Source organism: Athene noctua, chromosome 6 (genome assembly GCF_965140245.1).
Source record: "Athene noctua chromosome 6, bAthNoc1.hap1.1, whole genome shotgun sequence".
NCBI classification, from domain to species: domain Eukaryota; kingdom Metazoa; phylum Chordata; class Aves; order Strigiformes; family Strigidae; genus Athene; species Athene noctua.
The window spans coordinates 11,038,621-11,064,719 of NC_134042.1; the positions used below are offsets into that span (position 1 = coordinate 11,038,621).

At 43.3% G+C, this 26,099-nt stretch overlaps 2 protein-coding genes across 9 annotated transcripts in view; both read right to left on the bottom strand.

The window, feature by feature from the left end:
- The window catches only part of INO80 (INO80 complex ATPase subunit), a 69,887-nt gene extending 69,364 nt beyond the window's left edge, over nucleotides 1-523 (bottom strand). The window contains exon 1 of the mRNA XM_074909540.1: nucleotides 187-523. The gene's annotated coding sequence lies outside the window, so the exon portion shown is untranslated. The remainder of the gene's footprint in view (nucleotides 1-186) is intronic.
- A 1,825-nt stretch (nucleotides 524-2,348) lies between these two features.
- On the bottom strand, nucleotides 2,349-25,993 carry EXD1 (exonuclease 3'-5' domain containing 1). 8 transcript variants are annotated; one of them, XR_012633851.1, is made up of 12 exons: nucleotides 25,732-25,993; nucleotides 25,094-25,162; nucleotides 24,054-24,105; nucleotides 22,429-22,559; nucleotides 21,138-21,205; nucleotides 19,858-19,944; nucleotides 18,660-18,764; nucleotides 18,454-18,534; nucleotides 14,243-14,386; nucleotides 11,324-11,515; nucleotides 7,746-7,893; nucleotides 4,201-4,315 (listed from the first exon to the last, which is right to left on the bottom strand). XR_012633851.1 is itself a non-coding variant. In XM_074909544.1 (11 exons), exons 1-11 carry the CDS (start codon nucleotides 25,856-25,858, stop codon nucleotides 3,998-4,000), a joined length of 1,374 nt encoding a protein of 457 aa, XP_074765645.1. In that variant the 5' UTR covers nucleotides 25,859-25,993; the 3' UTR covers nucleotides 2,349-3,997. The 8 variants fall into 8 exon arrangements, 7 of the variants coding, with proteins under 7 accessions (XP_074765645.1, XP_074765646.1, XP_074765647.1 ...); XM_074909544.1 differs by lacking the exon at nucleotides 7,746-7,893 and having other exon boundaries at nucleotides 2,349-4,315; XM_074909545.1 differs by lacking the exon at nucleotides 7,746-7,893 and having other exon boundaries at nucleotides 2,349-4,315; nucleotides 21,138-21,200; nucleotides 22,424-22,559.
- Between the last annotated feature and the right edge of the window lie 106 nt (nucleotides 25,994-26,099).

The following is a 26,099-nucleotide window of genomic DNA, read 5'->3' on the forward strand; positions in this document are numbered from 1 at the left end:
GCATCCGGCGGGCAGGGCGGGGAAGGGGCCTGTCCCTTTAAGAAGAGGCCCGGCTGCTGCGGCCGCCGCTTAGCGGGGGAGCGGGGGGGGTGGGGGTGAAGCCGCGGCCTGCCCAGGCAGGGCCCCGCTACCGCTTCTCGTAGCCCCGGCCCAGCGTGTCCTTGCTCGGTCGCCGCGGTGGCTCACCTGGGTAGCGGGCCCGGCTCTGGCGCGGCGGCGGCGGCGGTTCGGGGCTGGGGGTGTCTCCTGGGCTCGCTCCCCCGCTCGCTCCACCCGGCCTCTGGCGCCGCGTTGCCGGGGCTGGCGCTGCCTGTGTCCTGCCGCGGGGCGCTCTCGACTCCTGCCTCGCCAAGATGGCGCCCGCGCTGCTGCTGAGGAGGAGGCGGCGGCTGCGGGCGCTGGGACGGCGGCGGCGGCCACTTTCGCTCACTGAGAGGAGAGGAGCAGGGACACGGGGAGCCATGGCGGGGGGGAGGAGAGGCGCCATGGCCAGGCCTGAACAATCGAGCCCCGCATACCTCTCCGCCGCCCCGGTCCCGCGCCTCGGCCCCGCCGCCCGGCTCGCGTCGCCGCAGCCGCCGCACGGTCCCCGCGCCCGCACCGCGGCCACCGTCCCCACGCGCAGCCCGCGGGGGGCCCGCTCCCATCGATGCGCTCCCGAGGCCGATTGGTAGAGTCTGGCAGTGACGGAAATTGCCGAAGGGACTCGGCCGAAGCGGCCGGGTGAGCCGGCGAGTCTCGCGCGAGGCGGGCCGGGCTCTCGCGGCGCCGCGCGGGAGGCGGATGTGTGTCGGAAGTGACGCGCGCTCGCCCTTGAGCCGCCGGAAGGGCGGCGGGGCGCCGGCAGCGGGGCGGCCGCGGAGCCCTCCCGCTCCCCCCGCGCCGTGCGAGCCAGCCGCCGCCCCTGGCCGGGGGGCGATCGGACCCCTCTCGGCCCCCGCGCTGTGTGAGGAGGAGGGGGGAGGCAGGCAGCTGCCGCCCCCCCCCCCCCCCCCCCCGGCGCGGAGCGCGGCGCGGCTGGTCGAGGCTTCCCTTCTAAACCCCGCCGGGGGCAGCACGGGCCCGGCCCGGCCACCCCGGCCCCCCGGGGAGGGTCGAGGCGCAGACGGCGCGGGAACCGGGACACCGTCACGGTTAATTTGCTGTTTTACGGGCAAAAAGAGGGTACTTGGGAGCTACGTGCGTTTTACCACATTGGTTTTGTCAGGCAGGAGGAATTGCATCACAGGCGCTCGGGACAAAATAGGCCTGAAAGTTAAGCGTGGGGAGACACTTTGCAATGTAAACACGGTGGGGCCATGAGCTGTCTCCCAGATCAAGTAGTACGTTCACGGTAAACGATTAAAGACTGATTAAGCTAGATCACCTATTGCCTAGAGACAGAAATTTGCACTTCGTGACTCAGCTCCGTGTCATCCCCACACACAGTAGGTGCTGCAATTACTAGGAAATAAAAAGAGGACCATTGCTACTGCCCCAGTAAAACTTTGCTACCCAGTTCTCCTTAAGTAGTTACGGTACCTTGCATCCCTGAATACAACCAGCAACTACACAGTTTAAGTAGTGTACAGGATTTTGTCACTCATCACTACCAAACTTAGGGAAAAGTGCATGACAAGGTGTTACGGACCATTATAAAAAACAAGAACAAACCCCTTTTTTATCTCCTTTAAAAAATTTGTCATTTTTAATCTTAAGCATCAGCGAGTGATGACTCCATTCCAATCTATTTCTTTCTTTATGCTGTTCCCAAAAGAGAAGAGGGGAGAGCTGCAGCCGTGTTTACCCAGGAAGGCTGTGCTGCTTAAAGCAATATAGTGGCACAGCTGCAGTTACACTGTCAGGTCTCTGTCTGGAAATAGTCACTCCTTTGTAATACAGTTCCAGCCAGACATTTACTTCTTAGAAGAGGCTGAGAATGCAGCTCAGTCTCTTACTGAGAAAGGTGCCTTGAGCAATTAGTTTATATCCTGCAGAGAGACACTAGACCACTTTCTACCTGAGAGACCTGATTGTCTCTGCTTCCTACCTCCCCTTCCTTCCCTGATCTGATATAGCACCATTTTTTCTCTCCCTTTACTAATTCAACTGCATGGACCCAAATTATTTCAGTTGTGGAAATAAAACATAAGCACTCTGGAGCTGTCTCTGGCTTAGAAAAGCCTGCATGTTCCACATTGTACCTCACGGATTTCTGATAACACATCACTGCCTGGAAGAATCTTGCTCCCGATGAATTTCACGAGCTCCAGTGCTGGAGAGGAGCCCAGGCCGCTGTCAGCATCTCCTAGCAGACCAGATGAAACAGGCTCCATTTCCAAATAAAAAGTTGTAAGACAAACTTGCTTCAAACCTGTTTTATTTTTCTAAAGTGAACGGAGACAAAAGGAACTATACAGTTTGATTACAGAAGACTGTTAAGGGTTTAAAAAAAAAAATGCAGAAAATGCAGTGACAAAGAGCAAACCTTGGATTTTTTTCTGCCACTCCCAGAAGCGAGCAAGTCCCATCTGTAGTTTCAAAGAAGAGACTTATTTAAATACTGCTGGTCTAGTACTCTTTGTGGAGTGGGAAAAACACTCCAAAACACCAACGCACATTTCCCCTAACACCACTTAAAAGAAATACACACAGATAAATCATAAGCAGCTACTCACACCAATTTACGTCCACAGAAAACCAGCTCAAATAGGTATTGGTGCCTGCTGCCACAGAGACATCCTGTCCCTTGCAACGTGGTGTTACTGGATTACTACTAACACATACTAACACTACTACTAACTAAATATGCAGCCTGATGCCCAGATCGTTCTTGGACTGCAGTCTGGTTGGGACAGTGACCGTTATCTCTTCCATTCTTCCCTATTTCATGTTGTTCATCAGCAGTTACCAATAGTCATAGCCACAGCCCTGAGAACAAAACCTTCCATAGACTTAAGGTGTTCCCCACCCTGTCTGAAGCATTTGAATGGCAAAACATGCAGCATTTTTTATGTATTTAAAGAAACAAATTCAGAATTTCAAAAGCAAAGAATTTTCTACAGTCCTTTGCTTGCAAGTTAAATAGAGAGATAGGCCAAAAAAAATGTTCCAAGGCTCAGACATGGCCTACGTTAATTTTGTCATGTGGTAGAATAATACTATCAGTTGGAGGAGCTTTACTTTCAGTGAATATCAGCCAAAGCACATATTCTGAAGATAAACTGGTTTTGCATTTAGATCTTATTTTGCTTGTGGGAGGATTCCTATACACATTTTAAACTATTTTAACTGGGTTTTTTCCCCCATTTATACATCCTTGCCTATATACACACCACATCGGTGTTACAGCCTTAGCTACCCGAGTTTGATACAGCAGTGCTGACAAACAGCAGCAAACAACTTTCAGCGGGAAGCTTCTTTTCTCAGCCTAAAGTAACTCTGACTTGGCAGAAAAGTCCTTTTTATTAGCACACTGCTTTGCTGTTTTTGCGAGCATAGGGGTTCATTAGGGTGTGATCTTTTTCACTCTCCTATGAAAGACTTGTATAGCTATGCCAAGAGACTTATCTGTATATAAACCAAGCCCATACAGGTTAGCCAGGTTTATTAATTTTTCCAAGCAAACCCGTTCTAATCTCAACGAACAGGCATTTTATAAGCTCCCCTGTTTACATATTGAATAAGAGTTTTGCGTATCTGCAACAGGTAACAAAAGAACCAATACAATTTAAGACATTGGTCTGATAACGATGCAAGAACAACAGTCACTGTTTTAAAATTAAAAATAGCTCTTGAAAAACATGGATCTCAAAAACAGACCTCGAGAAGAACAGTCAGACTCAGAAGGAACTTCCTTCTAAAGAAAAACCATCATTATTTCCATTCAACAATGAGATTACCTGTTATTGTAAAGAAAGGAGCTTTTGTCTGACACTTCTGCATGGGCAATAGCCCCTTTTTTCATTTGGATACCCAGTATGAGCTTATCGAGTCATCTGTATCAGATATTAGATTCTTACAGCCAGCTTGAGGTTGGTATAAGATTCTTCCACAGATTCAGCACTTGGTTTTGATTTTCAGACTTTTCTTGATGAACTACATCCCGATCGTAGAAGGCTGTCATTTGAGACACTGCTTTATTTGTGGGAAGGCAGTCCCTGTTATCTCTGTAGTTTTCATCCTTCTGTGGATCGTTTCTCCCTTTTAATTCCACGGCTGGTCTGATCAGAAGACCATCCTCATTCATTCTGTAGTCTTTGATTGCTTTCTCCCTTCGCAGCTTCTGGATGTCTGCCAGCTGACGCAGCTCCTGTGGCAGCTCCATGCAAGTGGGCTGATAAGGAAAAAAGAAAAGAAACAGAAAAGAAATCAGATCAATACATATGTATACACATGCTCTACCTTTGCTTGTAAGAGCTCCCTCTGTAATTAGCAAATGGAACAGAACAGTCATCTCTCATGGATCATCTCATGGATGTCTCCTGAGGAACCTTTGCACCATGAAGTTGTTGAAAACTCCCAAAAGAGGGATAACCAGTTCATGGTTGCTTGTAGGAGCCACTCAAAGGCAGTTTTCACAGCTTTTCATTTAAAACCATGGTATTCTATCTTATAGCTAAAAAAACCCCACAACCACTTACATGGAAAAAGCCAACATAGCTAACAAATCAGTGAAACAGTTGCTTTGGAAGTATGTGAAAGTTGATACACTCCTTAATTTCGTCCTGAGCAGTGCATGGGACATTGTTCAAAATACTACATTCAAGGATCTGTCCCTTAAAGGGGGCTGCAATGCCCACCATCTTTGTAGGAACATCACAAAAAAATCCACAGTTGCATTCAACTGTAGAAAGGAGAAATACACAAATAAGGAAGCTTGATGAAAGCAGTAAGAGGCAGCCAAGCAAATTCAATCCTAGCACGTAGCATGAAGACAACATACAAGCAGCATAGAGCAAACATTACTTAACAGCAAAAGATCACAGAAAGGTGAAAGGAAATTGGCAGGACTACAGGTTAGGGGGATAGAGACTATGAAGTAAGCATCCTTCAGGAAAGCAAAGACACATCCAAGTGAAGAAAACAGTAAGGATGAAGTTACGGAACAAACAAAGTGCATGCCAGAATAATTTTATTAGTATTTATCAAAAATATAACAGAAATAATAGAAAAAAATTTCAAAGATGAGAAGAGCACAAAATGTTGACCATGCTGCAGGGCCAAGCGATCAGAATACAAAAGCAGCACTGTAAACTACACATTTTTTCTGTTCTACATTCAGCATGAAAAAAATGCGGAGATTCCCATACCAAAAACATTCATTATATACCCAGAATGTATTTCAGATTGTTGCATAAATACTTAATACCAATACTTGAAATACAAACAGCAAGATGGATTTGACCCAAAATTCCTGAACAGTGGAAGAAAGCTGAACTATAGTATCTTGCTTAAAACCTGCCTTGATACCCAGGGACTGGAAGATGGTTTAAAGGAGGTCCCAGGAAAGATACAGGAAGGAACACGCTGCTAAGTCAAATGTCTGTATGAGCAGAAACTGGTAGAAACACTAAGAATAGAATGAGAGGATATACAGATGCGATGCACTGGAAGAGAGTTACCACGAAATCTGTAAAGGGAAGCCATGCCTCAAAAACCTACATCTAAAAGTTTGCACAGATCCAGAGGAAGGCTAAATAATTCAGACAGGATTACAGAAAAAAAGCAGAGCAAGCACTTACTTCAAAACACCCTACCTTCAGTTCTGTTTAACCAGAAGAACGTACATTCAGCTTCCTAACTGCTACCGTATCCTACAGTGAGAGGTAGTCCACACCCTAAACCATTTAAAGCGAAGCTGCACGAAAATTTGGGCTGTATGTTCATAATGATTAATACGCATTGTGTGCAGTCCCAACTCACCTGCCAATTAGGAAAACTTCTGGCTCAGGCATGCAGTTGTATTTAGACAGAGAGCAGTGGTTATGCCATCACATGTCCTGAACACGTTGTCTGGTATTATACACTCACTGCACCTTATCTACTGCACCTTTACCTTAAGTGCATTGGGAAACCAACTCTGCTGCACAGGAGTGTGCAACACCCCTGCCGTAGCAGAGCTCTGCTTGTGAACGCTCACCACCCAAACAAGAAAGGACTGTGCTTCTAGGAGAACATCTGCTTTTTTATACTGATGGGTTCCCAGGCTGCACTTGCTTCTCTGAATTTAAGTCCTAAACGTCAAAACGCAGCTGCATTTCCAAGTACCTAGCAACACAATACCACCACCACCACAATATGAATCTACAAGGAGAGTTTTAAATTTAGCACATACAGCTTCTTTACTAGCTCCTTCCTCGTGACAGAGCTGCAGAAGCACAGAAACCTATTTTACTTGATGTCTGCATCCATAAGAACAATTACTCCTGGCAGACAGTTATGCTGAAAACACTGAAACGGCAGAGACATTCAGGGAGGGAAATTTGTGTCAAATTCTCCCTCAAAGCAGTAAGGATGATGATCAGTTTGAGAAAGATGCTGAACAGGGAAGCTGAGGGTTTTGATAATGAAGCGCTGGGGATCAGAAGTTACTGTTTTGCATCTGCTTTGTGGGTAAAAAGCCAGTTGCTTAAGAGGAAGTGTCCACTATTCAGAAGACTCAACTACTACTTGCAGGTAGTGGCACAAGAAACAACAGAAAGTGTCAGCATACGTTTCCAAAACTGTCAGGTAGATGAGAAGCCTTTCTTTTTATTTCATTACCACCACCACCACCACCCTTTTCTCCATTCTCTTCTCCCAGTACTATGTCAACAAGGGTGTTGCTTTATAATTTTTGGCTGCTGTGGACCACTGGCAATACTTTACTGCTAGGGTGCATGATACCCATCTTTGCCGCAACCCTCTCCTGAAGGAACCTCTAATCCATGGAGTTGCATCATGCCACCTTGACAGCATGTCTCCCTGGCGTACCAGCTCATGGGCCAGCTCCTCAGTACATCTTCTGTTACTGCTGTAACAACTACCAAATGACAAAAGAATGTGTTTGGCTGTCCAGAAGCAAGGTCGAACTCTTGCTGGAGGAGCTGCCCACTGGGTGACCACAAGGACTATGTTTCTTTGCCATTTCCATTTCAGAGGGATCAAGGGGAAGAAAAGATGGCTGAAAGGTGAAAACAGGACTACCACTAGTGACCACTGCAATTGCTCACAAGAACTATGACATCTAAGTCAAAGGCTCAAACATACTATTTGCACAAAATACTGCTGCTTGCTCAGCTCTTGCCAGTTTATTGCTGTGAAAGCAGTGAACTGTCATTCATCTCCATTTCTGCCAGCTTAACCATGGCCTCTGATAACGTAAGATTTTGTTCCCATCAAATTATTTATGAAAACTTGTCTTAAGTAAAGGGAAACTACAAGCTTCTGTTGAAAAACCATGGAACAAATCAAAACCCCCACCAGTCATGCATGTTCAACAAACAAGGCAAAATTAGACACTGGCACGTGTAATTATGCGTAAATCTCAGATCAAGCATTTCTGAATATGTTGAAGGCCGCATGGATGATATGACCCTAGCAGGAGCTGTGCATTTAGCCAGCAGAAAGTGGTTCCTGTATTCTCCCACTAATGGGGGCCTGCTAGAGCACACAGAAACTTCTCACTGAGGAAGAGGAGATGTGTATGGAAAACTGACTGCAGAAGCTGGGCACAGAGAGCCCAAGGAAGGGTGGCGACAGTTACGTTCATCAGCCTTACTCACAGTTGTCTTTCCTCAACTCGCAGTGGATGCAGTGATCCATGAGGTCAAGCAAACAGGCTTGGCTTTTGCTCCATGATTATGTGTATTCACTTTTTCTTGCTGCTGTTTCCAAGAGGAGAAGATACTGGTCTGGATCTGCTCCCAGAGGCTGAACTCCACAATTCAACAAGAGAATGAGAGAGTAGTTAACTGACCCAGTAATCATTATTCAACGTTATTGGTCATTACTCAGCATTATTCAATCCACAGGCAACCTTGGACTGGAAAGCCAAAGCATCTTTTCACCAAGTATACCCTGATACTGTTACTACACACAAAAGCCATTAGCACTATGAACTTCTGAATGTGGCAGAGACCCAGGAAAGATCAGGAGGATGTTACTAGTGCTAGTCCAAGCTGAAGTTCAGTGTTGTAAACCCTGATCCAGGAGCTGCGATTCAACATGTGACAGCTGGAGCTGGGAAGGAATGTGGCTATGTATTCCATCCAGCTTCAGCACTTCATTTTTAATGAAGTCTCATGATTGAAACTGTCTGTATCCGTGTACTTGTTCTGCAAGTATAGTTTACATGGGACTGCTGTAAGTTTGGGGGAATGAGAGAAGGAAAAAAAGCATTCTTCTGCGACATGATGTCACTCAGTAAGATCAGAGGAAACAGGAGCAGCCAGGAAAGCACGGCGTTGTTCATTGCTCTGGTCAGGTATGATATATTCAAACACCTCTGTAGCCCAGAGGCACTGCAGAAGGCATGTCTGCATAACTAACTTTCCCTTGTCAAAAGGCTGAAGACCTGGCAGTTCTGTTCAGGGAGCACAATCCAAGAACTAAAACAGAACAGAGTAGGGCCCAGAAGAGGCTTCCTTACATGGAGTGATCTAAGTGAGTCAGCTTCCAGATCAGGTCACCTTTCTCCAAGTGCCTGTAAATCAAAGAGGCCATGATAACTTGAAGACTCTCTTTGTCTAGTGACTTTCACTCCCACAACTTTCAAGTAAACTTGAAACTCCCACAACTTTCAAGTAAATGCTTGATGGTTCCTCTTCACTCAGGAACCACAGATGGTTCCTGTTCACTCATGAATTACGTCCACCTTCCAATTTAGAAGCGGAAGTAGTGCAAGGTATCTTTACAGCCAGCCCTGGAGCATTTATTGTCTTTGGCTTTGCTGCAGTCCTGCTTCAGCAACAGAGGCACCTCTTCCAGTTCTCCAGCATGGAGAGAGCACAGTAGATAACATATTTCAGGTTTCCAAAATGTTTCCTTGTCACATGTATTTACTTCAGAATCCAAGGAGAACCATTACTTCTGCTGAAGCGGTGTTGGAAGTGCATCAGATCCTGTCTGGAGAACACAGCTGTCAAGCACAGGACTCCAGTGTAGCTGTTGGAGACTGGCTTTGAGATGAATTCAAGCCCGTTGTACCAGATTGCTGTTCACCAAGGGTCCAAAGGTGGAATACAAGTGGAAATTGGAACTGGTCAGTGTAAAAAGTAAAATAGTCCAGTAAAAGCATTTTCTAGGTAACTTTCAACTGTAGCTTCACAAAGTACACAGAAGGCATAACACAGACCTTAGTGATAGATAGATTTTACTTCTGAATATCCATGAAAAAGCACTAGAATAAATGGGGGGGGGGGGGGGGGGGGTGGTATCTTGACTATTACTTCATTCTGAGAATCAGATCTGTACAAAGGCTTTTTGGTTCAGGGAATTAATATAGACTTAGCCAGAAAGCCTAGTAGTTGCACAAAGATATTTTTTTAGCCTTTTTTTTCCTTAATACAGATTTAGCTGAAACTCATCAACTTGCAAAGGATTCCCTTAAAGTTAACTTTGTTTACTTAGTGAAGAAACCAAAGTCACAGACCAGATTTAACTAAACCAAACTACTTATTTGGAGTTTAAATATGCATTGCAAACAAATTTTAAATAAAGTAGAAGAAACTTTCATTTGTGTGATCTTCTCGCAAGATATAGAAACAATAAAAAATTATTAACAGTGAAATGATGATGAAAATAGCTACTTTTAGTGTCCATACTACAAGATCTCTAAAGCAAATGCAGAAGTATGATTATTAGATGAGATATTAAATCTTCAAAATGCCATTTGAAATGCTCAGGATCAAATTAATTCCTTGGCTAATCTTACAGAATAAATGGATTTACAAAAGGATTGTCTTCAGTAAACTGAGTACCACTTTAAAAAAAAATAAAAATCTACAAATTGCCCAATGCAAAACAGAATTTGTACTCTTTCCACTTTAACAGAATGTTCTTTTCCTTTGTGTCATGCCTACTTTACATGCATTTCACACTGGAAATTCAGAAGTCAAGCTCATTTTTTTTTTCCATGAACTACGAACAACCTTTTTTTTTGGCAGGTCTCCTCTATAAAGAAAAGGTTTTCAGCTATGACCTCATTTCTTCCATCTGTGAAGCAACTATGACCTCTTGTGGTTATCTAAACTAATCTCCTAAATCCTCAATAATGGGATTTACTGGTCTGAGCCCTTAAGTAATTCCCAAAGGATTCAACTCTGTGCTTGAGTGCTTTGTTAAATCAGGGCAAAGAAAAAGACAACTTCTTCCATGAAGACAGACCTGCATTTTCTTTTCCTAATAAATATTTCAAGACATTTACAACTGCAAAAGTAAAGCAGTAACAGGATTTAACCATGTTAGTTCAGTCTCTTTGTGATGAAGATGTTTGACCATTCACTTCTCAGCTGAATTAAATACCAGCAGTATCTTACATAGTTATTGCAAGCCCTCCTATGTTTTTTTTTCATTGAGAAGAGAGAGAAAGACCACACCAATACCACAGCTTGTTTGATTTAAATGGACATGTTCTTTCCACTACTGGAGGAAGACAAGCTCCTTAACCAAAAATCTGATTTTCCCACCCCTGCTTTAAAAATTAACTAGCAATTACACAAGCATCCACCATCCAAGAGCCACACTCCAAGATATCCGGGCATGCAATACTACTGATTCTGTGTAAGCAAAGGTGAAAAATGTTACTTGATTTATTTTTTGTTACGTAGGAAGATAAGTTAACTCAGAGATGCTTTTACAGAAATAAAAATCTTTGGCCAACAAGAGACAACATTACTTGGAAACAGTCAGTATATGCAAAGGAGCTCAGTGGTGAAGACAGGAGAAAAATAAAACAAGATTTGGAGACTAAATGCTTTTACCAAAACAAAGCAACTCTGGCAGCTCCAGCTACCAACACTTCACAACTGCCTGTCCCTCTTTGTGCCCTTGCACATACAGAGCTCCTGTTGAGCCCAGTCTCAGATGAGAGTGAACAGAGGGCACATGTGCCTGTGCCTTAACAGCTGCAGCTCACCATCCACAAAACTAGCTTGAGGTGGGTTTGTGCTAATGGATTAACATGAAATGCAGCCAGGTAGAGACAGACACTTCTCTTCCTGCACACAGGGAACCAGGTACGTGGCATCAAGCAGGGTGTACAGTTGCAGAAAAGGAAGCTGCTGATAAACTTCTCCAGAGTTTATCCATCAGAGCCTTCAATCCAATCACTAACCAGCAAAACAAGCAAAGACATACCTACCTTTGTGCTCTCAAGGTGATCTCCAGACCTAGTCTGATAAGCATTTAAATAATCAGTTACTACAGCTGTTAGGTCAGACATCAATTTATCCATTAGAGGCGGGCGGAGCAGCAGAAGATACATAGCCTTCAGAGCAAAGGCTTTCAGCAGAGAAGCTGGAAAGGGTCTCAAGAACCATATGTCAGGATTCTCCTGTATATCCCAATGCAAATGAAAACAGTTATTTAAGCAAAAATGTTAACAAAGCTTTTAATCACATTCTTCCATGGTTTACAACATACCTCCCAATGCTGATGTCTATTTTTAGTGCTACTGAATGCTTGCAGCTTCCAAAGCCGTTTGTGTATAAGCCCGTGCATGTTAAAGATGAAGGAGTCTGGGAGGAGGAACTGCATTTTCAAAAAGCCCAAACAAACCAAAAACCAACACACACCTATTCCAGCATTTAATGCTACTTTCTCTCTCACCTATCCCTGAAACTAGGTTGGATTCTTAACAGCTGAGCTGAAAGATCTGAAGTGGGAAAAAAATCCTCCCATCAAAGGAGCCAGGGAAGCAGCTGGGAATAGTAACATCTTCAGCCATTAAAACTGGAACCAGAACATGAAAATAAGCCCCAGTTAAGCAGCATGACCATGATACCCTGAGCAAAACTGTCACTACAGAGTGGCTTACACTGGTATACTTACTACATACGTATTACACAGTTGTTTTCTACTTTTAGTCTTCAGACAAGAGGATTTCGTCTGGTAAACTAAGGAAGGAATAGTGTCACTTGGCTTAGACTTGCCATACAGAATTCTCTAAATTGAAACTTTGAGAGACACTATTAGAATTCCAAAACTTATATAAAAATACAGCTGTGTTCAAATTAGAGGTTTCACTGAGTAGCTATTATAGCAATATCAAGTAACATTTAATCCATGCTTTTGAGAAAGATTTTAAGTCTATGAACAGGCACTGCAAAACCACTCAAATTTACTCAGGAAGTTATAAGACCAGTATGAAGGGAGAAGAAAATGCTCTGGTAGGAGATTGTTCTTATTCAGTAGTGAAATTCTGCCTATATAGTGAGGTCTCATTAAGTATCTAGTTCCCATATTTAATAGCTTCTTTGCAAGTCTTTTCCCCCACCCCTGAAAAAGTAAAATCAGGTGATTAAAAACCCAGCAAAAATATGCCACAACTGGCACTAGCATATTCATATATTATTTGTTTAAATAATTTGATGTCCTTCTATGATAAGGTCACCTGCCTAGTGGATGAAGGGAAGGCAGTGGATGTAGTTTTTCTGGATTTTAGTAAGGTTTCTGATATGGTCCCTCACAGCAACCTTCTGGACAAGTTGTCCTACTGTAGGATGAGTGGGTTCATGGGGCGCACTGTGAAGACTGAGCTGAAGGGTAGAGCTCAAAGGGTTGTAGTGAATGGGGCTACACCTGGCCGGTGACCAGTCACCAGTGGTGTTCCTCAGGGTTCAATTCTAGGGCCAGCTCTGTTCAATATATTTATCAACAATCTGGGTTCAGGAGTTGGATGCACCATTAGCAAGTTTGCGGATGATACCAAACTGGGAGGTGCTGTTGACTCTCTCAAGGGAGAAGAGACCTTGCAGAGGGACCTAGATAAACTGGAGCATTGGGCTGCGATTAATAGGATGAAATTTAACAAGATAAAATGCCAGATTCTGCAGCTGGGACAGAGTAACACCAGGCACAAGTATAAATTAGGAAAGGAGTGGCTGGAGAGCAGCCCTGCAGAAGGGACCTGGGGGTGCTGGTGGGCAGCAGGCTCACTGGGAGGCAGCCGTGTGCCCCGGCAGCCACGAGGACAAAGAGGCCCCTGGGGTGCGTCACACACAGTCAGTAGAACCCCCCGGTCCCCGGTGGGGATTATCCCGCTGGATTCAGCGGCGCGGCCTCCCCTGGAGCCCTGTGTGCAGGGCTGGGCCCCGCAATTCAAGAAGGGCCTCGAATGGCTCCAGAGGAGGGCAACAGAGCTGGTGAAAGGGCTGGAAGGAACGTCCTGTGAGGAGCCGCTAAGGACATTGGGCTTGTCTACCTGGGAGAAAAGGAGGCTGAGGGGCGGCCTCACGGCTCTCTACAGCCTCCTGAGGAGGGGAAGTGGAGAGGGAGGTGCTGAGCTCTTCTCCCTCAGATCCAGTGGTAGGACACACGGGAATGGTTCAAAGGTTTGGACTGGACACCAGGAACCATTTCTTTACCAAGAGGGTGGTCAAACCTTGGACAATGCCCTTAATATCATGCTTTAACTTGGTCAGCCCTGAAGTGGTCAGGCAGTTGGACTAGATGATCATTTTAGGTCCCTAGCAACTGAAATAATCTAGTCTTAATCTATTTATCAAGCTTATATTCCCCAGATTTTAGGAACTCCTGGCCCATTAAGTTTTCCCTTGCTTGTCCCCATCTGAAAGATTAACAAAACTGAAGACAATAGAGAACAATGATTTGGCAAATGCTGCTGAGCTGTACAAGCAAGAAAAAAAAAATTGCTGCTCTCATTTTTTCATGCTAATAGTGCTGGCAATAAGTTTCCTCTTTCCCCACTTGATTCAAAATTCATTTTAACCAACTTGTTCCGTTGGAACTAGGTTTCAGAATTAGTCAAATATATCTGGAATATTTTTTACCCGAGTTATATATATCCTCTCTTGTACAAGCTTTATGGTTCTTCAAAACCCCAATTTCAAATGAGCTATTAGGAAATACCAGGACAAGCACTGATGCCAACCAAAGCTTGCATCTGTTTCCCAAGTCAGTGTTACAAAATGTCCTTAGCTACAGGAATTTGACGACTGCACAGTGCCATGCTCTTAAAAAACCTGGTAGAAACATCTCAAGATGGGCAAAGCACAGCTCACAACAGAGTCTTCAGAAGGTGCCTCACTGAATCACTCACTGAGGCCATCTGCTGCCCGTGCTTCATGATGACATCCCGTTTGGAAGGTATCTTCAAGTGCTGCATCAAACACTCCTGTAACGTGCAGACACGGTGCGGAAGGAAGCCACCTGTTGCCATTGAGAACTGCAGAGCATCAGCAACCTGTGATGGAAGGGATCGATAGGCCATGACCAGCGTCCGTTAACCCAAGGCAAACAATGTGGAGGTTTGACAGTGGGAACGCATATTAAAAGTAAAGTACACTGCAAACAAATTAATCCTCATTTTGACTGCATGCAGTTGCAAAGCTAGTAATCTGACTCCATAAAGCTGTTAAGTTACATAAAAGGTTAAATTAAGTTTTAAGCATGACTTATATACGTTGTGTTAGGCTAAGGTTCCTTTTAGCCCAGTACTCTTGTCTCCAGACAGCAGGTGGTTAGGAACAGCATCAGAAGAGACTAAACATACAGTGATACTTCCCCAGGATATTTATGGCTTTGCCTTTTACCCCAAACAGTGATGCAATGTAAGGAAAACATGAAAAAGAATATGTAAATTGTCAAAGACTTTGTGCCTAAAACCTGATTTTTCCGGTAAGAGTCATCTTTGACAGCATACAGAGCCAGAATGAAAGCAGACAACAGCCTCCAGCAGTGACCGTGTGGCATGGTGTTTGCTCATTCCTCCTCCTGGTTTCATCCCTCTCACAGTAAGAGCTGGAACAGCCCTGACTCTTGTCCCTAACCAGGGAACATAAAGATGAGAAGGACTATTGCAACAGGTGCAGAGAGAAGACCATGGAACAGGGAAGCCTGGAAAAGAGTCCACTCACCAGGATAACAGAGAGGAAAAACTAAAAAGCCTTCATCCACACACTCCAAATCTGAGACTGAGCTATCTGTCATTAGACAACCTACCCTTCTCTTCCCTTTTGAGACTTCCTCTGCGACTCAAAAGCACAGATTCCCATTTTGGTTCCCTGAAGTCCCCACTGACCTCTCATAGCCCTTCTTTTATTCTTACTACTCCCTCCTGAGAAACCCTGAGCCACACACAACACAAGCATCCACAATCCCACCAACAAAACCATGAGCTTACAGGCCGCCCATTTTACTGCAAAGGTTACAGCTGAAGCCACTGTTGGAGCTGTCCTGCTACACACCGCCCGTGTGCTGCCCAGACCAGACCACGTAGTGCTTGGCAGCACCAGCTCAGCCCCTGCAATAGCGACCACAGAATTGTAACTGACCTCTTCTGGCCTCTTATAGTGAGGGTAAATTCCAAGACCAAACCCCCATTCCTAACTTCCCTATAAAGTCTTTGGGGAAAAAAACCAAATCTCTCCCTGACCAACAGCAAAGGCAAACAAGCTGGTATGATTTATTAACGACTAAGGCTGCCACTAAGGCATCAGCTAAATAGCTAATCTCTGCAGCCTTCTCTGGGACAGAAGCCATGTATTTGCTAAGCCTACCAGGAGAAAGTGCCAAGCCAATCCATTTACTGAATTTCCAAGGAATAAAAGATTACAGAAAGATTATGAAGAAAATGCAAAACGCTAGAGCACAAGTAAACCAAGCAATCTTGAACTAAGGAAAGAAATGTCAGACCTCCTATGCTCAGAAGCAAGATGGAGAAACTAGGACTGCCTGTACTTCTGCGAGGCTGACTACCTTGCTGCAGTCCAAAGAAGTCTACAACCACCAGCTGCAAAGTGGCAGGAAACATACCTGGAGAAAGGAACTGCAACAATTCAAACTGATGAGTTCACTGAAGAAAATGGAGAAGATCCAGGTAAAGCTGACCTTCACCAGATTATAGACACAAATGCCTAGGTAAAGAGGAAGTTCCCATCATTCATTACTAAACAGTCCTTTGTATTGTACTTCTGACCACTAAAACTTTCTCTGGCTTTTCACTCTCAGTGGCCAAATGCAGATGAAGTGGAACCTCAGGACAGAACTTCTCAAGCAATCAGTTACTTTTACTCAAAGTCAAAACAAGAATGATGTTCAAATCTATGGAAATATATTCCATTCTTCTAGATGGCTAGAGAGGCAGTTCCCCGAAAAAAAAAAAACTGCAATGCTTTCCAAACAAGGAGAGAAGACTTAAATATTTAAACAAAAATAAAAGCATCTTTGTGATCAATACTCATAAAGAGTCTAGTCTGAATGGAGTTATAGCATAAACTTGCCCACAAGGAAAACAATGTTTTAGTTTTCAGTGTGAAAATCTTTGTCCAAAGTCACTGCATGCTAATGGTTTGGATTCAAGGGCAGAAAAACTGCAACACACTAAAGAGTAGTGGATGTGCATGGATCTGTAGAACCAGACAGCAACAGGGACTTCTTCACTTGAACATTTTATGGTTGAACCTTGCACAGACCTCTGTCTCATGGAAAAGTCTCAAGCAGTTATTCTTCTTTATTCTTTCAGCACACACCTCTAGGAAGAATTGTATTACTTCTTTTGGTAGTACACAGATACGCAATCGATAACATTTTACAGCAGGCAGGGATTTCAGAACATGAGAATGCTCCAGCCTCCTGATGCATGCAGAAGTGTCCCAGAAGGCAATGTCAGGGATGTAAGCACTGACAACAGCCAGCTGCCTACTCACTATACAGCTTTTTAGGCTGCCATAGCCCAACAGGGACACCCCCTGTCCCCCCAAGACAGTCAGTTGTGAAACAGCAGTACCAGACTTCCACAAACACTATCATTAAAGGTTACTTCAACAGGTGTTTAAGTACTATAGGAACATCAGCGGAGAAGACAGTGAACCTTTCACTGCCATCCTCTACATGTTGTGTTAATTATATTAGGTTGCTTATTGCAAGGAATAAACAGTTGCAGCAACTGGCCAAAACCAGGGATAAGTAATGCCTTCCAAATTATGCAGGTGGGATCCCATCTCAGCCAGAGTTCTTCATTCCATTGATGTGTTTTTAAGCACTTGTGCACATGGTCTGGTCCAATTTTAACAACGCTGGGAAGCTGTCTAAGAAGTGCTTCACAAAAAGCATCTATGGGAGTTTGCTCAGTGATATCTCGCAGTTATTTGCTCCAGCAGTATAGACAATACAATACAAGACAGCTTAATCCCGCAATATCAGGTACACTACAGGGTAGCCAAAACCAGACTACTTCACCAGTTTATTTACATTAGAACTAGGATTCAGGCCAATAAATCAGAGTAATTAAATCTAAGCCCAGAGATCTATCAGTGCAAGAAATGCAGGCATGTCAGCTCATACCAAGACAACAGAACAGTTGAGTGCAATTCTGTGTACCTCAGACCCTAGGGTGGATAGTTCTGGTTAGCTATTTCCACTGTATCAGTTACACGTTCTAGCCAGTACAGTTTGGAGCACTGGTGGGAATTTTCACCCCTACGTTTTTCATGCAGTCAAGACTGCATGAAGTCAGACAACACTGACATTTGACCTGTAATGGAATAACATAATTGTTAGAAGGAAAAGGCTAAACTAAGATCAGAAGGGGACTGAGAGAAACCTCTGTCTATTAAACTTACTACTTAACCCAAATTAGGGCTTTGAAGAGTTACTATAGGCAGTCTATATCTGACATGAAAAGTCAGTATATAGGCAAGGACAAGTCATACATAACTATGCATACCATATCCATGCCTATTATGAAAGATCACAGCCAATGTGTTATTTTCTTCTCACTCGAAAGGCTCTAATTCTCCTTCTAGTCACACAACATTAACTACCACAACTACCTGGGCCAGCACCAGCAAAAACAGATTTTTGTGGTAACCTGGCCTGTTCTTTCATTTCCACCACTGCATTTATTAGTAGGTGCTTCCCAGTGCTGGATACCTGTAGCCTGAATCTGTTTCTACACTTGTGAAAGGGGCAGAAAGAATAGCAAAGAATATAAAGCCCAGGCAACTGTTTAAGTCACAGTAGCCTCAGGTTGTTCCAAGTTTGATCAAGACCAGTTAATATATCTTAAAATACCACATTAAACTTGCTTCTAATATTAGATGTTTACTACCTTTTAAAATGAGTCTACACAAGGCTCTGAACACTATCAGCCTTGCCTGCTGGTTCTTTTTAGGTAGAACAAAACCACTACATGATTCAACAACTGTCACATTCCAGTAATGTTAAACCTTCTCTGAAAGAATACCCTGAACAAGGCTGAAGTTTCTTTTGTTGAAACTTTTGGTCCCAACCAGAGTATTTGAAGAGTACCTGTGTATCGAAGACATTAGTGAGAAGGACACCGTACTGGTGAAAGAGGCAGTCTGAGATCCAGCGGCAGTCATGCATGACCTGAAGCAAGCAAGAGCTGTCAGACAAATTTGTGTCCAACTGCAGCTTTTTTTGTGCAGGTAGATCATTATATATGTATATGACCTCTGCCACCACAAATGTTCACACACACCCTGTACCCTTACCTTCACAATGTTTTTATCTTGCAGCACCATTTGTAATCCATTTTTGAAAGCCTGAGGTCCCAGAAGGAAGATATCAAATAGAAAAATATGATGCTCCGTTGCTATCTACAACAAATTCAGTTGCAGAGAAAATGAGTGAGGGGCAGAAGAACAAAGGGCTTGAAAGTAGGAGAGAGTGCAGTGTTGCCCACAAGCCATAAACTCCTATATACAGGCTTATGGTGGGGAGACCAGGTTTAGCTTCCTTAATGCTAATTCATAAAAAAGTCTTGTTTTTCCCAGAGATGCTCAGAGAATCTTGCAATAATTAGAAACAACAACCCAGTAGTCTACTATACACTGTTAAATACAGGATTTTGAGACATATCTAGAACAAACCCTATGCACAGTACTTAAAATAAGTTCCTACACTTATTATGGTGCCACTTTTAAAGAACCACTTCCAACAAAATTCCTGTGTCCATGACATTCCTTTCACTGTCAAGGACTACTACCAAAGAAATAAAGGACATAATTTTCCATCCTAGCATTTCAAACAGGATACAAAATTGAGGTTTTGCCTATGTTCAAATTCATTATGGTTTAACAAAAGCTGTTATTTGAAAGCAATTTAGCCATACCAAAGCAAACATTTTGTGGACGCTTACTTCTGCATAAGTGAGTTAGGACTGAAGCATGAACTCCCACACAAGTTTTTGCTTCGGATAAACACTCACTTCTAAACCTATTTAAAAATTAACTAAGATGATCTTGAGCTAACATATTAAGCTATTCTCCTTTCTGTCCCTTCCTTTTCAGATGTTGATAATATCACAGCTAATTAAGAAACTCTATCTTCTTTAGATGGATTTTACTCCTTCCGTTATATTGGCATTGTGATTAGGTCTTGCAGTTTTTCAATAGGTAACAGCTGACAAGCATAGTATCTCTACCCATATACACGTATATAAAGATGTCAAACCAAATACATTGTCATATACAAATGTATACATTATATATAAGTTCAGTAATTATTATTATGTTGTCTTATAATGACATAATTCTTTCTGTAACAGATCTTTTACGATCTGTCTTGAAGAACATTATATCCCTTACCAAAACAGTTACATCAGTGAGTCTTAAACATAGGCTAATCCCCAAATGTTTCTCAGTTCTGCCTCTGTTTAGTGGCACATTTTGGGAAATATCTGCCTCTTACCTCAAGCCAAGAGAGTTTTCCATGACGACACAAATTAACACCTTCTCCTGCTATACTGACAACATGCTGCTCTCTTAGGTGCAGCACCTAATGGAAAAAATAAGGATAAAAGAAATAGTGCCAGAGAATGATAGGCAGAAGTACAAATAGTAAACTGTGATTTTTCTAGTCATGATCCATGTTTAAAAAGGTAAATACAACCCAAACCACAATGAATCTCAGATATATACTCATCCAAGAGGAACAGACACAGACAGTATCAGTCCAGTTAAAAATAGACAGCTGGAAATTCCACAACTAGAAACATCAATGATAGGTTTAGCAGAGATTATGGATAACTACAGAATATAGACTCCCCTGATCTCTCCCCAAGAAATTCTCCTAAGTAGGTTTTAGGAACTTCCTTAAGATCATATAAAGGTGGTGTTCCTTTCAGATAAAAAGCAGAACTCATTTTCTAAGGCAGAAAGAAAAACCTGTTGCTCTCAGACACAAAAAGTGTTCACACAATTAACACAAAGTAACCTGTAGTGCATATGTAACATAGGAGGGCATAAACAGAAATAAAAAAAAACAGCTTTTTTTTCAAGTAACCTTTAGATTCCTCTGTAAGCAGCAAAATCTTTTCCTGTGGGGAAAAGCTTTTTCCTCTGTATGTGCAATACATTTACCATAAGAGTCCAAATCACAACTGATATTACTGCAAAACAAAATGGCATGGAGGACCTATGGTATTGCTGGTCTAATTCAGGATCTAAAAAGTGCTATTAAATTTAATAATAAATCTATCATTGACTCCAAGGTCTGAAACAAAGCTTTTCTACCAAGTCTGCTTATGTTACTATACATGACTTAAGAGAAAAAGGTCTAGGCATGTCTGGAGTTTCCAAACACCTACAAAACCAACGCAATCAATTCCCCCCCCCAAAAGCCAACAAATCCTCATGTTGTTCCCTTCCTAAACAAAAACCAATGTTCACTAAATAGTAATACTGACCCTTCGCCTCAGTTACTGTGGCGGAGTCTGAAAACAGCAACCAACACACACTGATGCAGGTTTACATCCACCCACTGCAAACTCACGTGCATTGCACTCTTTCCCTGCATATATGCACACTTTAAATATACTTTGATGCCACCAGAGATACCATTTCTACTTGAATTAAAAAAGTCAGTTACTACCTATTACTCAAATTTCACGACAGTCTTGTAAAAGTGATTTCTAGCATAGGCCGTTGTGAAGTCACATATGCTGCAGAAAAGCTTTCTGTAGTACTTACTGCTGGGTCAAATTTCTGCTGGAAACTATCAACAACTGTGTACTCCACATCCTCTTCATCCTTCTCCTCTAAAAGGAAGAAAAAAGTCATTAGACACTTCCTCTACTTGTATGAACTTTGCACAGATATGTATTTTAGTTGTGCAATCACTCTACTCTTCTAGTTTAGCTATACAGTTCTTCCCTATTTCCTGAACACACCCAAACTGATTGCTGAACTGTCTGATTCAGTTGTGTACAGTCTAGAGCATGACACAAAATTCCGTTCTTAAACAGAAAAACTGGCTGTTTAAAAGCAAGTTGCCACATTACTTTTTGTTGTTATGATGCATAAAAGAAACAAAAAGGTTTCAGTTTAAAAAATTACATCCATTAAAAAAAAAAGCAGCACCCTAATTCCCAAGCTTGTCCAAGGAAGGAAAATGATTATAACAAAGACAAAAGTGACACAACAGAACATGGACAGCTAAGTGATCAAGGGGCCAAAGAGAATTTAAGCCAGATTTTAGTATTTTTAAACATTTGTTTAACAACGTCTAATGAACAAGTAAAGAAGGGTTCCCTTAAAGATTCTCCCTTCTCTTCAAGTAAGATGCAAATGTTAATAATATGCTTCCATGACAACAGAAGACAATCTTCTAAACTCTAAAATAACAGTCAACTGAAAGACTGTAAGAACAAATTTTTAAAGGTTCTCCCAGATCACATGAACCCTTGCTCATTTTCTCCCCCACTACCCAAGTAAACACAGCTAACCTTCCTTTAGCTTATACAGGCCTTGCACTCTTGTCATGGCTCTACAAGAACAGAACAAGCCCGTCACATTTTAGATCTGTACCTGTGTATATGTAAACAGCAGGAACCACACAACCAAATCAGTGCAAGCACGTAACAGCCAGCACAGAACCAAAGTCTGACTCAGCTCTGAGTTATCTATCATGCCACGTGCATTTCAGGAACAAGTATACGATTAAAACAATCGCCAGAGAGGAATGCTCACTGGCTGAAGCACTTTGATTTCTCCAAAAGATTGGTTGTGCTGCTCAGCCACTTTCACAGCTGATGAGGGCTACAGGAAAAACATTCTAGAAAGCATGAGTTTCCTTCTGATGTTGTGTACATATCTGCAGGCAAGGAGCACATCTGCAGGTAATGAGCTCTGTAGCTATCTTTCTGTGACCACTCTTCTTTCAGCATACATCCTGTTCTGATACAGGCAAACCTGATCACAGCTTCTGGGAAAGGTGCTGTCTGACAAACTAACTACATTGCTCGACTAATATCCACGTTACCTGAGAGGGAATATTTTAAGGTGTCTGAGGATCTGAGCTGGCTCTCTAGGGAAATGCAAGGAGAACTGCAGGGGCCACATTCTTCTGGTCCCGTGTCTGCTTGTTTGTTCCCTTCAATAGCTGAAGTGCACCTGCACGAGCAAAGCAACCACACATAGCACAGAATTCAAAACAGTACACATTCCACAAGTATGGACATTTTAATAGAGAAAATTATTTCATCCAATGCCATCTACTTGTGTCCAAACAATGAACTGCTGGATGTGAAGCAACTTACTAATCCAGTGTCCATGGTTTTTAAAGAAGATCTTGAAGCTACCCAACAGTAAGTTTATTTTGCACAAAAAGGCCTTTATTTCAGATAAAATTCATACTTATTCTTAAAGGTGAAAGCAGAACCCAAGCAGTTGTTCACTGCAAAGGTCAGCAATGGTTTCAAGGAAAGAAAGAGTTCAAAGTACAAAGAATAGAGTACCTGACCTGAGCCCAAGAACCATGCAATTTAAATATCTAAGCCTGAACACTGAATCAGTAATATTTGATTCATTAGTTAGTTACTATAATTGGAGGGCAATTTTACAAGATCACCAATACATAAACCAGTTATATCCACTATAACTTTACTGTAATCAAATGGAAGTTATTAAATCATATAAAATGGTAGCATCTCAGGACAAAAGAAAAAAAAAATAGTTAGTAAACATTCACCTGACTGAAAGATGTCACATATGCTTAATTTCTACAACAGGTCAAGAATACTTCACTGGGAAACATGACTTATTAGTATAAATTTTCTTGTATTGATAGAAAATCCCATTATGATTACATATCTCCCATCATGTACATTACATCTCTATCTCAATAGAATAAAACATAAAAAAAACCTTTCTGATCAGCCTTTAGATGTAGCTGAAGAATCTTTTATATAAATATGGTATATTTAAAGGATTAACACAGGAATCTGCTACCGAGGTGAGCATATTAGTTAACAGGGAGAAAGAAGACAAGACTGCAGCAAGCAAGACAACTGCTGCTAATCACAATTCTAGGTGCTTCTTAACTATATTTTAAGGACTATTCAGTAGACACCACTTCATTCCTACTTCTCTTAAGAGGAAGAATAAACTATTTAAATGTGGTCTTGTGAGAAGACTCAAAGCAAAGCCATCTAGGAGCATGGGTCTGCAGGAGTTTGAAACATATTTTTACCAGCTTCCCAAAGTCACATTTATATGCTTTAATAGCATGCGTATAAACCTAATCTTCCCTGTGCAACTGTCCTGGAACTATTCCACCACAGAAGAAATACTCATGGGAAACCTCCCCTGAAACCACAAGTTGACAAGGAAACAAACCAAGCAAATTCTTCTACCTAGGAGCACTAGTGCAAAGGAAAAAAGGAAAAAAGCGAGCGAGGGAAATTGTAAGCAATGGCTTGAAAGACCCTTTTACACAGTGGAGGTCTTCTGCTCACCACCTTGTTCACCTCTTTAGAGCAAAGAAATACAAAGTTGGCACAGCTGAGCCTGAACATCAGTATTACACTGAATGTAAGTGGTGGCTCCCCTAGCCAGTGCATCCCATCCCTTCACCTACTGTGAAAGAAAGGAAACATTTTAACGTACTCAGAGAGCATAGATGTTCCCCTCCCTGAATCTGGTTCATCCAGCAATTCCACTGCAATAGAAACAAAACAATTTATACTCTAGCACCAACAGCTTTTTGACACTCATCTCCCCCCCATAAAAGAGAACCGTAACTGTTACTGTATGGACATGGCCATACATGCAAAAAAAAAAGCAACTGAACTCAAAGTATCGTTTGAATACTTTTAAACCCACTCTGATAGACAAATCTCTACAAAATAACTTACACTGGTAGTGCAGATAAGGTGTATTTCTGAACTCTAGCATTTAAACAAGACTAATGGCTTAGCACCCCATCAAAACCAAAGTCAGTATTAAACTACAACTAATTACTTTACAGATTATTATATATAAAGCAGGTGCAAGGAAAAAGGCAGAATGAAGTCAGTTACTATCATTTGATAAATCCAGTAGCTGCCTTTTAGCTATTCCCTCCTCAGTGCTTTGCTCCTTGTCCCCAAAGCAAAGCAAATGCCAAGAGAAATGCACAAGACCTTTATACACTAGAAATGCTTTTCTTAAATAATCTCATATTCTTATCAGTAGTGTATGATGGAAAGAGGCTCAGACCATTTAACAGAGATGCTTTTGCCTATGCAAGTAAAAGCAAAACCAAGTTAACTAGAACTTTAAGCAATTTAACTTCCCAGGAGAGTCAATTAGTGAAAGTCTTGCACATATGCACTGAATGTAACTTGCCTTCAGAACGTGAACAGGAGGCACATTTATCTCAACTGATTACTTTCTGATTTATTTCATTACTGGTGTTATTGGACTTAACTAATAAGCTTTAATGCAGTACAGTCGCAAGACCTTCACAAAGTGGGGAATTAATATTATTTCACTGATAGATAATTGAGGAACAAAACTCACGTGATTTATACAATATTCTAATTCCTACTGATTTTAAAATAAAGATGTGCAACTGAAGAATTCATCAGAGCGACCAAAAAATGGATTTTAAGTGCTGAACGAAGAGTAAGCATGACCCCTGTGCCCCAAAGTGAGAAAAGCTTCACCATTGACTATTTCGTGGTCAAAAAACAGCTTTACTCCTGGAGTGCTTCTGCCAGTTTCCAAGTTCTTCACTGAAATGAGGGAGAGGAAAAATACAGACATACATCAAGTTCCAGCGTTTGGAGTGAAAGCTTATCATTTGCAAAACAAAGCAAGACCACAGGACAAGGTAGTACTATTAACTACAGAAAAAATAATCAACAAATGGGTTGTTTTAAGCGACGGCTCTTTCCCTCTACGGAAGAGGGTTTCCCCAAGAGGGCTGTGCACCAAGCAGGACACGACTCAGGGCTGCTACACCTACACGGTCCCGCAGCTGAAAGCGCAGCCAGGTGCGGCCAGCTTCTAACCCTCGTGTACGTTTTATTCATCCCAGTGCCCGTCTGGGCTCCCGGGAAGCACCCAGGGACGCTCCGCGGGGCGCCGCAGGCAGGCTCGGCGCGGGAGGCTGCCCACGCCACCCGCCACACAGCGCCCGCTGCCGCGCCAGCCGCCCCTGCGCCAGCGCCCTCCCTTCCCTCAGCGACCGGGCCGGCAGCGCGGGGCCCGCCTGCGCCCCTCCGCCTCCCCTCGCGCCCGCTGAGGCGGTGCGGGGCGCCCTGAGGGCCCCGCCCGCCTCCTCGGCGGCGACGGGCCTCACCTGCCCGCAGGAGGACGCTCCGGTCGGGGTTGACGTGATGCAACACCCCCTGGAAAACGCCACATTTTAAGGTGATTTTCAGAGTTTTCTCTAGCAGGGGCCCAAAGCGCCCACTGCCGAGGGCCATGGCGACCCCGCCGGACAGCGCGCGGACCCGGCTGAGGCGCCACCGCGGCCCCGCCCACACCGCGGGGGGGCGGGACCAGCGGAGCCCACACCCAATCAGGGAGGGGCAGCCGAGTGCGGGAGGGAGGGCCGCAGCCGGAGGGCAGCCGTCGCCGCCCTGCGCGCCGCCTGCTGGGAGCAGCCTCCGCCGGCGGGGCGGCGCATGCGCGGCCGGGCTCGGGGTCGGTCGGCGGCAGCCGAGC